Below are 15,470 nucleotides of genomic sequence, written 5' to 3' on the forward strand. Positions count from 1 at the left end.
TATTTACAGTATTCATTTAAACCTGCTTCTAAACTGATAGAGCACCAAAACAACATGCATCAATTGTTTGAGCAGTATATATGCAGGTGTATGTAGTTGGGTTCTCGAAGCTGGGAAGGCCCTGAATAATTTCCTAGTAAATCAAAAGCGCATCAGTAAACCGAATTATGTATTCCGTTAGACATCAACATAAAAGTCAAATCAGACGTGAATAATCAATAAGAGATGAATGAGACGAGTTATTCAACATGAACACCCATAGTGTTATAAAGTCAAGAGTGAATTACTGATTTTTGGTTCCTATGGTATGTCGAAAATTATGACTAACGTCTCTAAACTCAATTAATTATGGATTTGGTCCATGTGGTTGTCAATTTTGCATGGCTACAGTCCCTCTTACTAACATATTCCGTTAACTAAGTTAACCCAAGGCTAAAAAGACCAAAATACCCCTATTTTGACTCTCTATCTTCCTTTTTTACAGCTTCCTCCTCACGACTCTCTCTTTTCCTCTCATAGGCGACCATCGTTTCTTTCTCTGCCATCTCTCACAGGTGACCACAGCCTCTCTCTCTTCTTGATCTTATCATCGACCGTTGAATTTTTCTCCCCTCCTTCTAACCACGACCATCGGCTATTCCCTCCTTTCACTCACTAATGACCACCACTACAACCCCAACATTTTCCCTAAACCATCATTGCACCGATCTCATCCCCTTCCCCTGTTACACTCTTCCCTGCTTTGATTGATCTTAATACCACAACCATCAATACTAGAGCATCAAAGCCAGAACCCAAGATCAATGTACTGAAGAATCAACATTGAAGCATTATTAAACACCATAATTGAACAACGAAGCATCGAAAACTAGATCCCAAAAGGGGTTCGTTCTAACGAAGCATCAACACCACCTTCTTTCGATCCTTTTCCTCGATGGGTTAATTTGAATTCGTGTTCATTAGGTCAGGGTTTTTTATGGCGTGCATCTGATTCTATTGTGGTGTGAATCTATGGAGGTTTTGATTAGGGTTTTTGTTTATTTGGATTCAATTTAGGGGTTTTGTTTATTGGAATTCAATTTAGGGGTTTTGTTTGAAAATGATTTTTATACAAAGATTTGTATAATGATTTAGAATTCTTGAAACTGATTCTGTTTTGGTATAAGTTTGATTTTTGTTCATGAATATATTATGTTTCATCTGGAGATTTCATATTATTTTTGTTTTTGAACCTGTGTTCTTTGTTGGGTGTTAATGGTCAATTAGTGGCTTCGACACTTGTTTTTTCCGCATGAAATAATTAAAAGAATTATTATATATATATATATATATATATAGGTATATTTCTTTTACAACCTTGTGCATTTATACAACCTTTGCAACCCAATTAATTGAGATATTTATAGAAATGATTGGAGTTCATTTATTATGATTTGAATATTTATGGAATATGAATAAAGTTTATTAATTATGATTAATAATTTATATTAAGAAACAATTAATTGATTAAAAATTGAATGGTTGAGATGAGGGTTGTATAGGATGTAGGAATGACAAAGGGTGTAGAATAACATCCCTCTATATATATATATATATACTTTTTAAAAATGACAAAAAGTAGGGTATTTTGGTCTTTTTTTTCTTGAGTTAACTGGGCTAACGAATTCTATTAGTGATAGGGACCATACGCATGAAAAAACGACAACCACAAGGACCAAATTCATAATAAACTGAGTTTAAGGACGTTAGTAATAATTTTCCACATGCCACAAGGACCAAATCCTTAATTCACTCAAGAATCAAATAAACATCAATCAAGAATGAGTAAGGGCTCGTTTATCAAACACTTATCCGGTAAACGTTTATCGGTGAAGTTTAATATTATCATTTACTTATCGGGTAAGATTTTAGTCCACTAAAACGGTTTCGTATGCAATAATTTACCCGATAAGCACTTACTATGATAAGAGTCGTCGTCGCTCTCGCTTACCAGGTAAGACTCTTGGTCCTTGTCTTGCTCTTACCGGGTAAGATTCTTGGTCCTTACCATATTCATCCAGTAAAATAATGTGACTTGGTGTTTACTTACCCAAGTAAGCGTTTGATAAACGGCCCCTAAATTCATTCTATGTGTTATACAAACACTAATTCTTAGTTAGCCCATTGATGCCACACATTATATACATGGCCCCAAGTCAAGTGGGGAATGACTGATTAATAAGTATTGTGTGTACAAGTGAAAGACTATATCTAACATTAACGTACGCTTCAACGGTATATATAATTAAAAAAAGAAGCCTAACGTAATTTTTAAGCCTAAGGTCTTGTCTTTATGCGCAATTATATCAAAGAGCGTCGGCCTGTCGATATAAATAATGTGAGTCAAGCTTACAGTATTGGTATATTCAATTCGAACTCGATTTTCGTTTCTTAGACTTGAACTCGTATAAAAAACTGCAGGTAGTTAAAATCCAAACTTGACTTGAACTCGTTTGAAGCTCAAATCAAGCCCGAGCTCGAATTTGAATCAAAGCTCTAACTTGAGCTCGTTTGAAGCTCGAATCAAACCTCGAACCGAACTTATCCATTAACATTTATGGAATTTAAGGGTATATTCTAATAATATAAAACTTAAAAATGTAATTATAAAACTTAGAGACGTACTCAATTAACTCCAATTATCTTTCTATATTTTTATAACACCTCTTCATCCTTAATTTACGATCTTTCTTGTAACGTAAGATAAGTTCATCAACATTTTTGTTGTTTTTTTTCCGCCACTTTTGTTACGATTTTGATAAATAAAAAATAATCGATTAAATTTTATAGTTTAAAGATGTATAATTCTGTTCGAATATCTAAAAATATACTACATTTTTCTTGTGTAAGTAAGTTTGTTAATAAGTTTTTACATTATATTTTACAAATTTTTATATAAAACTAATTATATAAAAAAATTGAGTGTCTCGTGAGCTTTTCAAGCCGGGTATCGGGTACCTCAACTCGATTCATTAGTATGACGAGTCGAGCTCGAGTTCAAGTAGAGTACTGGGTTGCTCGACTCGACTCCTAAGTATGTCGAGTCAAGTGTTGACCGAGTTCTGACCAATTAAATCTCGAGTAACTTCCAAGTTGTTTCGTCTCACATTTCCAATTGGGCCTATGCCCTAGTGGGAAGCATGTACAGAAATATTTGACAAGCATTCACTTTTTACTTTGTAAGTTTATTGTTGGTATGGAAGTGCTTTTAAGTAGAGTTGTACATGAATTATGCTTACAAAAAATGTCGGCCTGATAAAAACTGTTCAATGCACTTAGGGAAAAAACGAACTAGTTTAGACCGGCTCAAGACCGGAGCACTAGACTCGTTGCCCATATGCAAGACCGATCCATCTTCCACCGGTTCGATCACCAGGCTATATCATCATCCTGTACATAAAATGTATAGGAAATTAATGGTACATAATTCTTACTCACATTATTAGAAAAGATCGAATTTTGACCTTGATTTGGGGGTTGGTCGTTCGACCCTTGTCCCGCCCCGCTCGTACTTGCTTTGTTTATGTTACCTTTTCCCATTCGACAATCTCTCTTGAAATGTCCGGTTCGGCAACATATCCAACAAGTCATTTTCGACTTTTGTTGGGTCCATTTTTGGGGTTCTCGAACATTCATTTCTTACCCTTATCGAACCTTTTCTTGGTCGTGTGTTTACGCTCCTTGACCTTGTTGACCTTGGATGAACTAGGGACATCTTTACCCTTGGCCTTGCCACTTTCTTGCACACTTGGTGATTCCTCGAAAATGGCTCGAGTTGCACCAAGGAAAGTTCTTCCCTTTTGTGTTTAAGTGTGTGTTTGAAATCTTTCCACGAAGATCGCAACTTGTCAGTTTACACTTGACACTGATATGGATTCATCCATATTCATATGGTTTTGAGTAAATTGACCAAGGATCTGGAGCAATTAATTATATTGCTCCATTACAGGTCTGGAATCTAACACCTTGTAAACGTCAAAATTACTTACGAGGAACTTCCTACTCAAAGCATTCTCGGCCATGTATTTCGATTCCAAGGCATCCCATAATTCCTTGGAGGATTCTACATTCTGGTACACATCAAATAAAGCATCAGACATACCGTTAATAATATGCCCACGACTATGCAGTCATCGTTCTCCCAGTTGTTCCTTCGTCTCATGACCTCCAGAGTTGAGTCTTCAACGATCTCGGTCATGGGCGTGATAAGAACATACACGACCTTCAAAGTAGTGAGAAGGAAATGCATCTTCTTTTGCCACCGATAGAAATCATTGCCTTGAAACTTCTCCAACTTGCAAATTTTGACGTCATATCACGAACCGACTCCTCTCGATTTGCTATCGTAAATCAAGACAAAAATTATTTTATTCGAATGTTAGGGACTGTGTATAAAGGAATGATTTATGGACCGGATAGAACTCAAGAATCGTGTCGAAAAACACTTTCTGAATACAATAATTCGACCCTTTATTTGCCTTTGGTTCACGAATTTCGTATTAGGATAATTCTTACGTCTTTCATCATATTTCAAAGGCTGTGAAAAATGATATATTTACCTAGATTCTCGTTTTTACAAATTTATAAGATAGATCGATGGTTATACGCGGTTATTGGCGGTTGAACGGTTACAATTATTAATGAATAAGGTCAAAAGGTAGTTGCAACCGAATTTCAAGTTCTGGAAAATTGCATCTTCAGCAATAGCAAATGATAAGCTGTCAGCAATAGCTGAAGGCTCACTAAAACAAAATTGAGTTTATAGGAAGCCACCAATTTCAAAGCGTCCTATTAGACTACTTTATAGGATTCAAATTATAGGAGCAAAAAATAAAAGATGATATCTCAAGACGTTGTAATAAGTTTATAAAACACTTTTGGACGTCTTAACAAGTTTTATAGGACACTTTTGAAAAATTGTCCTATAAACCCATTATTTATAGAACAATTGCTTTTATAAGACACTTTTTCAAATATTGTCATATAAAATAGCTAATGAGACGCTTTCAGTTAAAATGTCATATAAAACTTGTTAAGACGTTCAAAAGTGTCCTATAAACTTATTACACTCAATTTTGTAAGTGTTGCTTACTATTTGTCGTTATATATTCCCTGATTGGAAAAATATTTACCGTTTTAGCGGTCGATTGGATTTCCCTCATCGGCAAATTAGGGTTTTTGTCGTATGGTTGAAGATGCTCTAAGTTAGTGGGTTCAATTGTCTCGGATCGTACTTTGTTATAAGAATTTACAACATCAAATATTGTTGTTATTTCCATTAATCCTTCAAAATGTTTTCAAACCGTTTTTATGGAAAAATTCTGAGCATCATGTGTTATTGAATATTGGATCCCTTTTGTTCATATAAATCTACATGTTTGAGCTTTCTTTGCCAACCCACGTAGTCTAATGCATTTAATTATGTGATTTGATGTAATCTTCCCTAATCAGTTGTAATTTTATGTTTTGTTTTAGAGTAAATTACAATCTTTTTCTTGATAGATTGTCAAAAACAACACTTTTTGTACTTCAGTTTTGAAAATATAAGATGACCGTCCAGATTTGATCCCTTTCTTTAACGGTCGTTAAAAATTCCGTTAAATTAAAAGCATTTTCGTTTTTTTTAATCGGTTTTTTCCCTTTTTTACCCGATCAAAAACCACATGGATCAAATAAAAAATTATTTACAATTTTATTGATAAAATGGCAAAATGCTTCTTATTTAAGGAACTTTTTAACGATCGTTAGAGGTAGGGGTGCTCAAAAACCCGATGAACCTGACCAACCCAACCCGAATTTAAAAAAAAAACCCAATCCGAGGTTACCCGATACATGATCGATAAAAAATTAGCCAACCCGACCTTATTGGGTTGGAATCGGGTCAGGCCCAAAAAAACCCGACCAACCCGATGAACCCGACCTTATCTTTATCTTTGAATTGTAGATGACAATCATGACATGACCAACCTCAACGTCAAGAAAGCGAAAGCATCGGGGTTGGAAACGTTTAAAACTATTGTTGTTGATTGATGTATTATTATTTGGTTTGAACATTTTTATTGTAATATCTAAATATTTGATGAACTTGCATATTATCTTGAATGGTCGGTCGTATTTCAAATAAAAGTTTCCTTTATTTTTATGTGATTTTACATTGTTTAAACACAACCCGATCAACCCGAACGGGTTGGGTTGAACTTTCGTTTGGGTTGAGTTGGGTTGAAAATTTTCAAACCGCCAACATTGAGTTGGGTAGTTAAAACGGCTCCAAACCGATCAACCCGGGCCGTGAGCACCCCTAGTTAGAGGGAGGAAACAAATCCAAACGTTTTTTAAATCACAATGGCTATCTTGTAATCTTAAAACTATATAAAATATGGACCATAAATTCTATCTCTAAACCCCTTTTGCTTCATCTGCTCATTTCAATCAAAGTTTAAGGATTTATGATGAAAAATGTGAAACCTCGATGAGATAGAAGCGGGAACATGACAAATATTAATTTATGATATATATTTCATCATGAACGATGAGATCCACAGACCACAAAAGCTCAACTCAACCCCTTTTGCTTCATCTGCTCATTTCAATCTCTTCCTCACTTTGAATTCAAACCCCAAAGAGATATTGAAAGACACAATCATTCCATTGTTTGCAATGGCTGAAATCATTCTGGGTGCAGTCATGGATGTGTTGTTTCAGAAGTTAGCCTCAGGTGACTTGATGAAGCTGGCTCGATCTGAAGGTATCCATTCCCAGCTGGACAAGTGGAACAACACGTTGCTCCAGATCCAAGCTCTACTTGTTGATGCAGCCAACAAGCACATARCAGATRGAGCTRTTGATTTCTGGCTGCGTAATCTCCAGGATTTGGCTTACCAAATAGACGATATACTCGATGATTTGGCCACAGAAGCTATCCGCCGCAAATTGAATAAAGATTCTCATGCCASCTCCAGCACCAACACAGGTAAGCTACGGAAGCTAATCCCAGGTTGTTGTACTAATTTCACCCCTCATACCATTGTTTATGGTCATAAGATGAGCTCAAAGCTAGATGAGATTACGACCAAATTGCACACTCTTTTTGATCAGAAACATAATCTAGGCTTGGATGTGAATGTTAAAAGGCCAAACAGAAGAAATAGGAGGTTGGAGGAAACTTCACTTGTTGATGAGTCCAAAGTTATGGGTAGGGAAGGGGATAAAGAGGCATTGCTTCACAGGTTGTTGGGGAACGAAGCATGTAATCAAAATGTTAGCATCTTGTCTGTAGTTGGTCTCGGTGGGATTGGCAAAACCACACTTGCCAAGCTTGTGTACAATGAAAAGAAGGTTCAGGATCACTTTGAGCTCCGGGCATGGGTTTGTGTTTCTGAAGAGTTTGATGTATTTAATATCAGCAAGGCTATTTTTCAAGCTGTAGCCGGGACGAATCAAGAATTTGCTAAYCTAGATCTGCTTCATGTGGCTCTTAAAGAAAGACTTTCCAACAAAAGGTTCCTAGTTGTTCTAGACGACGTCTGGAACGAAGACTATAGAGAGTGGGAACTCCTCCAAAGCCCTTTTGTTGTAGGGGCACCTGGAAGTAAAGTTATTGTGACGACCCGGAAGACGAAGGTTGCATCGGTCATGAACTCTTTTCAGCCTTATGATCTCAAGGTTTTGTCAGAAGAAGAGGCGATGTCTTTATTTGCTCAATATGCAATAGACGAACAAAACTTTGACAAGCATCCAACACTTAAATTGCATGGTGAAGGCATTGTGAAGAAATGTGGCAGATTGCCATTGGCTTTGATAACGCTTGGAAGGATGTTGAGGACAAAAATAGAGGATGATGAATGGGAGGAGGTGTTGAACAGTGAGATATGGAATTTGGACGATGGAAGAGAGATTCTTCCGGCTCTGAGATTAAGCTACTATGACCTCCCTTCACATTTGAAGCAATTGTTTGCATATTGCTCCTTATTTCCCAAGGACTACGTGTTTGACAAGAACGAGCTCGTCTTATTGTGGATGGCAGAAGGGTTCTTGAACCAATCAAATGGAAGGAAATCGAAGGAGAGTTTGGGTCGTGAGTATTTTGAAGAGCTAAAGTCAAGGTCCTTTTTTCAGACGTCAACTATTGAGCAATCGGAATACATAATGCATGACTTGATTAATGACTTGGCCACGAGTGTTGCTGGAGAGTTTTTCTTTAGGTTGGATGATAAAATGGACTCGTATGACGTGAATGAATCTTTCGAAAAGTTCCGTCATGTTTCACTTATAGGTCCAGAATATGGAACATATAGAAAGTTCAAGGAATTACAAAGAGCTAGAGGCTTGCGAACGTTCTTACCTGTTTCTTATTCCTGGTCATGTTTCAACTTCCCGAACAAGGTTCTTGCCGAATTACTTCCCCAACTACAGTTCTTAAAGGTGCTAAGCCTAAGTGATCATTGGATCACTGAGATACCACATTCCATTGGTAGTCTCAAGCATATTCGATACCTCAATTTTTCCAAAACTTTCATCGAACGGTTACCGGAACAAGTCAGTGACCTCTATAATCTACAAAGCTTGTTGGTTCGTGGTTGTGCGCAGTTATCTAACTTGCCCATCAGTTTTGTTAAGTTGATAAACCTACGACATCTTGACATCAGCGATACTCCAATGTTGAACAAGATGCCCTTGGGTATCGGTGGGTTGACAGGTCTACAAACTCTAACTAAGGTCATTATTGAAGGAGGTAATGGGTTTAAAATTTCGGAGCTTAAGGGTCTGTCGGATCTTGAAGGTCGGCTTTCCATTAAGGGGCTTGATAAAGTGACAAGTCCAATCCAAGCAAATGATGCCAAGTTGCAAGAAAAGAAGGGTCTTGATGATTTGGTGATGGAATGGAGTGATGACTTTGATAATTCTCGGAATCATACAAGTGAATATGAAGTACTTGAAGGGCTAAGGCCTCATTATAAGTTGAGACAGCTTGAGATTTTGTTCTATGGGGGAATGAAATTTCCTAGTTGGGTCGGGAATCCCTCGTTTGATCGGTTAACAGAACTTACATTACGTGGTTGTAGAAGGTGTACATGTTTACCAGCACTTGGACATCTACAGTCGCTTAAGGAGTTGTTTGTGGACGGCATGGATGGGGTAAAGACTTTGGGTTTGGAACTGTTTGAACCTACTGATTCTTTCGATGGTATTGTATTTCCATCACTTGAAACTTTGAAATTTAATGATATGAAAGGTTGGGAGAGGTGGTCAACTAGACGTGGGGACAATGATGGAATTGCTAGATCATTTCCTCGTCTTGTTAATGTTTCTATAAGAGATTGTCCAAAACTAGTCGAAATCTCAATTGATTTAATACCGTCACTTGGGGATTTACATATAGAAGGATGTTCAAAAGATGTATTTAAAAGCATGGTTGGTGTGTCTTCATCAATTCGTGTGTTGAAAATACAGAATATTGAAGGACTTGCTCAACTAAATGGAGAGCTTCTTGGAGCAGTTGAAGATCTAAGCATCAGTAAATGTGATGAATTGAGATATTTGTGTCAATCAGAGGCGGAGGCATGCAAGTTTCTTGTGAGTTTAAGGAAGTTGGAAATAAGTCTTTGTAAAAGGTTGGTATCATTGCCCGCGCTCCCATCCTCTCTAGAGGCTCTTTCGGTTCTTCATTGTGATAACTTAGAATCCATTTCAGATAAAGGTTTTGGAATTATTCCCCTGGAACATCTTCGTATTGTTAATTGTAAGAATCTGAAGTTATTTCCTCATGAGCATTTGGGAAGTCTCACATCTTTGGAGGAGCTGCAGATATCTCATTGTCCAAGTATGGATTACTCATTTCCTTGTGGGTTGTGGCCTCCTAATTTGAGACGCCTAATGATAGGATCCTTAAATAAGCCTATGTCAAAATGGGGGATTCAAAAATACCCAACATCACTTGTTCATCTCACCTTATTCGGAAAAAATTCAGGAGCAGTTTCATTTGTTGCAAATGCAAAAGATGTGACTTCAACATCGTTTCTTCTTCCACCATCTCTAATGACTCTACGGATCTTTGATTTTATGGAGCTGGAATTAGTTTCGGAGGCCTTACAACACCTCCCCTGCCTTGAGATCCTTGATATCTACTCATGCCCGAAAGTTGAAGATCTACGGGAGACAAATACTACGGGTCCACCCTCTTTGAGAATTATTGTGCATCAGTAGAAAAGGCAACTACAAACTGGCTAGCGGCTGATCATTTCTCAAATCCTGTGAATTATTTGATCATGTACGTCATCTCTGTCTCTTATGGAATCTTAAAAAAAAGATGGTTTTTTTTTGTGTAATGCAATCACGTGAGACCAGGTTGTTTTCGTGAAACCACTTTTATACACTTGGTGAAGGTTCGGATTTTTTTTACCTTCACAGTGTTTTGTTGTGAAATTTCAATTGTAAAAAAGTGGTCTCACGAAAACAGTGTGGCCTGAAATTTCAATTGGTTGAGGTGAAGACAGCGAACATAAGTGTTGATATGTAAAAATATTTTCATCTTTTGCAAACACAATTTTTTTCGTTTTCCGGTATTTATTTGTGTGTCGATAATTCAATATTATCTATTTATTACATGTATAGACTTGAATCAAGTGATGGGACTGTGGAAATGATTATAATAGTGTAATTTATATAAAATAATGATGTAAAATGAAAAAAGAAATAAAGTAAATGATATAAAATATAATAAAAAAATAATTAGAGGCGTAGTCGAGTAATGCAGCGAGAAACATTTCAAGTTTAATTTTTGGTTTATTAATACGGTTTTGAGAAAGTGATAATGTTTTTATATTTAAATAAAATATAAATTTGAAGATTCACAAAAAAATTTATGAACATTAATATCAAATTAACAATTTAAAAGTTCTTGTTTTTTGTATCATTTTTTTAGTATAATTTAATTTAGATTTAGTAAGGATGTGATTCAGAGTTAAGACTTAGAGTTCAGAGTTAGAAACTCTGAAGACTTATACTTTAGAGTTAAGACTTATAGTTCATGGTTAGAAAATCTGAAGACTTATACTTTAGAGTTAAGACTTACAATTCAGAGTTATAAAGTTTGAAGACTTATACTTCAGAGTTAAGACTTACAGTTCACAGTTATAAAGTCTGAAGACTTGTACTTCAGAATTAAGACTTATAGTTTAGAGTTAGACAGTCTGAAGACTTAGTGAGATCTTCTAGTCCAAAGATGTGAAGATAGGTCTTGCGAACATTCCAGTTCAGATCTGCAGGTTTCCTTTCTTAGTCCAAATACAATACAAGATATTGCTTACATATTATTTTGGTCCTAACATGATTGATGGGTGATCAGTCATAAGCTTGGTGAATTGTTGTAATTCAAATATGTTATTACAATGCTTTATGTTATGTTGTCTTAGTACTTCATGAACTCACTTAGCTTTGTTAAGCTAACCCATATTGTGTATCTCAGGAGGCACTCATGTAGGGACCAGCAAAGGGAAATAGTCAGCATAGTTCGTTGGCTAGTTCACTAGGTTGCTTTTGTTATTATTTGCTATATTAAATAGTCCGGTATGGGACGGACTAGTAGATTGACTCTTGTTATTTAGTTTAGAATTCCGCTTTTAAACTTAAGTTTGATGGATCTAACGTTTGGCATTAGTCTTTCATTGTATTTGATGATGAGATTTTTAGTTTATTCCGTTTTTAGCATTATTGTTGTCTATTTTCTACAACACCTTCCAGGGTCTTGGGAGGGTGTTACACACCACGAGAGAAGCAACAAGCAGTCGGAGATTATTGAAGAAGACCAAATCGAGAATCAGATTCAGGTTGCAGAGGATATTTTAATTTTTGAACATGCCAGGTAAACAAACAGATGGTTTTTATTTGGCCATTTTAGATTTTGTTTAGTACTTGAAGTTGCATGTGAATATTTGTTTCAACATGGTTTTCAATGGAGATTGCTTGGAAATGTCAACTGATGCTTTGAATCATATTAATTATTTGCATCATACATGTTTAGTCTATTTGAACAGATGCTTTGAATTAGTGGATTTGATGAACGAGTAGAATATGAAACAGTTGTATATATGGAAATTTCATATGATATATACATAAAGGGCTAAAGTGTTTGGTGTTTGGTGTGTTTGAAACTTGAAATGTTTCATATGGGCTAAAGTGTGTATAATTTTTGAGTGTTGATTGTCTGCTGCTGTAACTGTAGAGCATTGTCTTAAATCTGAACACAATAACAACCTTGTTTTTATTGTCATAAATAGCAGCCTCTTTGTGTTCAACAGATCCTAGAGTAGTGTGTAAGGCAGCTGAAGCAGTAGATTAAAACTTACAACAACACATTGTTGCAGAAGATTCCATATTTTGATCGTCTCCTCAGTAATTATTGGATATGCAATCTATCGTTATAAACAAACCGATAACATCCACCCTTCTAAATATGCTGAAGCAGTGATTCTAAATATGTATTATATGTTAAAACATACTTTAAGTGTTAATTGTTTAAAAAGAGAATCAGGCAAGTGTACTAGTGAGTTATAAGTAGAACCCATAGTTAGAACGAGATGTAAGAGGTAAGTTTGGTTCTAAAACCTCACAAATGACATAATTAGATGATGTGAGGGTTCATAATACAAAGTACATTGCCTAAATGGAAATCGGGTAGGTAACTAGAATACCTAAATGGGAAAAATCTACCCAAAACTTGAACGGATGATCGAAATGGTGATGTACAGATTGGAACACCTTTGAATAAGTTAATATGAAGTGTTAGAAGTGGCGGAAGTCGAAAAAGTCGCGTAGATTGCATTTTATGTAAGTTTTATAATTTACGTTGCTATTTCGGTAAACTACGCGCACAACACTCAAATAGGAGGAGTTTGATAGGATGTTAAGCTTTGGAACGAAGTTTTGGACCTATTAGGAGTCGCTGGAGGTGTCGGAAAATTTTTACGAGATTCCGAGCTTAAAATAAAAAATGACAAAGTTGCAAAAGAAAGCATAGCACCTACAAATATGTAAAACTGCTTTTATTGGGAGGTATTTTCTGGAATACTTTTATTGACAGTTATAGATCATCTTGTTACGAACTCATAGGCGAAAATCTCATTGAAAACGGAGGTCCAAGCGAAAAGTTATGAATTTTTTAATGTTAGGCGGTCAAAATTACAAGAATTAGTTGAAATTATTGGATGAAAGTATGAATGTTTGACTTTTCAAAGTCAAAGTAGCCAAAATGATGATTTTGATGGAAAGAGCTTAGATTTCTGAAGTTTTTATGAAGATTATGCTATTTTATGATAAACATTTGGATTTGGTACAATATGGTGTAGAATTGAGCATGAAATTGTATAAATGGCTATTTTGGGACTTGAAAGTCAATGTTTTTACCCTATTTTAGAAAAAATGTATAAAATCATAGAAAAATCGTATAAAGATGAGTCCAGTGGCATTTGAAAGATATGAGTGTTGAGTTTATTTTATATACAGACGCCATAATATAGTTACAGCTTTAAGATGGGTAAAAAGTTCACTTTGTACAGTGCTGTCAAACTGAATTTTGACGGCCTGTAGCTGCTGTGTTGAAAATTTTGTATAAAATCAAAGATAAATCCTGTAGATATGAAGTCAGTTCCTTTTGAAAGATAATTGAGTCTAATTTAATTCATCTTCAGAATTCATTGATTAATTTTAAGGTTAAGTGGGGTAAAACAGGGCTAGAATACAGTGTTGTAATAGGAAAATTAAAGTATGAAAGTTAACTAGTCATGAGGTTAAACTAAGTTATATGCATCCAATGCTTATGAAACTTAATGTACATACTCAGGGGATGTTTGGAGCTTGTTTGGTGCTTCTGGAAGGTATCTCAGATAGGATCCTTTACACTGCCTTTAGATAGGACCATTTATTGTTTGGTCTTATAAAATGAGTCCTATAGAGTAATCTAATAGGACGTTTTGAAAGTGACGGCGTCCTAAACACTCAATTTCATTGTAGTGGCTGTCAGCGATAGCTGACCCCTTTCAGCGACAGTTGAAGCTGTTCAACGACAGCCTTATACTAACCCTCAGTGACGGCTAACGAAAGCTGAAAAACACAAGACTTGGTGAAATTTCTAAGTCTTTTGCAACCCTGCCATGCGATCTAAGGTGATAGGGGCAACATCTGTAAGTGTGTACTCTGGACCTCGAAACTTATATATGTTTGCCTTCTCGTGTTAATCAATCTCAAGTAAATCACAATTACACCAAAATATTTGATAACACTAAAATCATCAACATACTTGTCACATACCATTTTCAATGAAATTTCACCAACATACCCGATAAGCGCTAACTGTGGTAAGTGTCGTCGCCCTCATTTACCGGGTAAGACTCTCGGTCTTTGCCTTGCTCTTACCGGGTAAGATTCTTGGTCCTTGTCATACTTTTTCGGTAAGGTAACACGACTTGGTAAGCACTTACCCGGGTAAGCGTTTGGTAAACGGCTCCTAAGACATGTTTTCACTCGACTTGATTATTATTGATGAAACAAAAGTGTTCAAATGTTTGGGTTTCTTCTAATTTTGTTGTATTTCTTTTAACTTATTGCAGAAAGTTGTGTTGAAATTGGACTTCTTTAATGAGAAAGTCAAACAAAAGGCCATGAAAAACGTCTCCAGTCTCCCACGTACAACAAAAATATTACATAGCTTAACAATTAACATGAATATTTTCTGTAATATGTCTCACAACTATCTTCCAGTTCAAAAATCCTCAACACGATCAACCAAGAATCAAAGTGTGTAATCGAGAGCATTGAGGGCACCATGCCGATGATGCCCTTTGGGCTTTTGCTGCCCATGGCCGTCACCCTCACGGCCTATAGCCAGGGCCGACCTTGAACATATCCATCGATCATTGAGTTCCATGCAACTGTATCTCGATGAGGCATTTCATCAATTAGATGGTTAAAAATAAATCATATATTTTTTAATCAATAACACGAGCATCTACCTTTTTTCCCTCAAATATAAAACTTAAAATAGCTGCGAAGTTAAGAATTCGAACCATATCACTAAAAAACACAAAAATCATATTTTGAGCGATAAAGTCCTAAACATTTTTGAACCAAAAAAGTACTTACATTATATAAAACTAGAAAGGTACTCGCGTAATGCAGCGAGATACATCTGATTTTAATATTTTATTTTATTCTTTATCTATGTCAATGTTATAATATGTTTTTATGTGATTTTGAGAAAACGATGATGTTTTTATTTTTGAATAAAATATAAGTTTGAAAATATTATAAAAATTTGACAAAAATATATCGATATTAATATCTAATTAACTATTTAAAATTCCTCATTTTTTGTGTAATTTTTTAATTCAATTTTTTAATAATTTAATTTAGGTACAATAACGAAGTAATTTATATTT

General features: G+C 35.6%; 1 protein-coding gene across 1 annotated transcript; it reads left to right on the forward strand.

Moving 5' to 3' along the window:
- The first annotated feature begins 6,561 nt into the window (after positions 1-6,561).
- On the forward strand, positions 6,562-10,242 carry LOC112520057 (putative disease resistance RPP13-like protein 1). The gene has a single exon (XM_025128360.1). The coding sequence runs from the start codon at positions 6,562-6,564 to the stop codon at positions 10,240-10,242; it is 3,681 nt and encodes a 1,226-aa protein (XP_024984128.1).
- Positions 10,243-15,470: the final 5,228 nt, after the last annotated feature.

The sequence above is a fragment of the Cynara cardunculus genome (assembly GCF_001531365.2).
Source record: "Cynara cardunculus var. scolymus isolate 2C chromosome LG 10, CcrdV1, whole genome shotgun sequence".
Taxonomy (NCBI): Eukaryota; Viridiplantae; Streptophyta; class Magnoliopsida; order Asterales; family Asteraceae; genus Cynara; species Cynara cardunculus.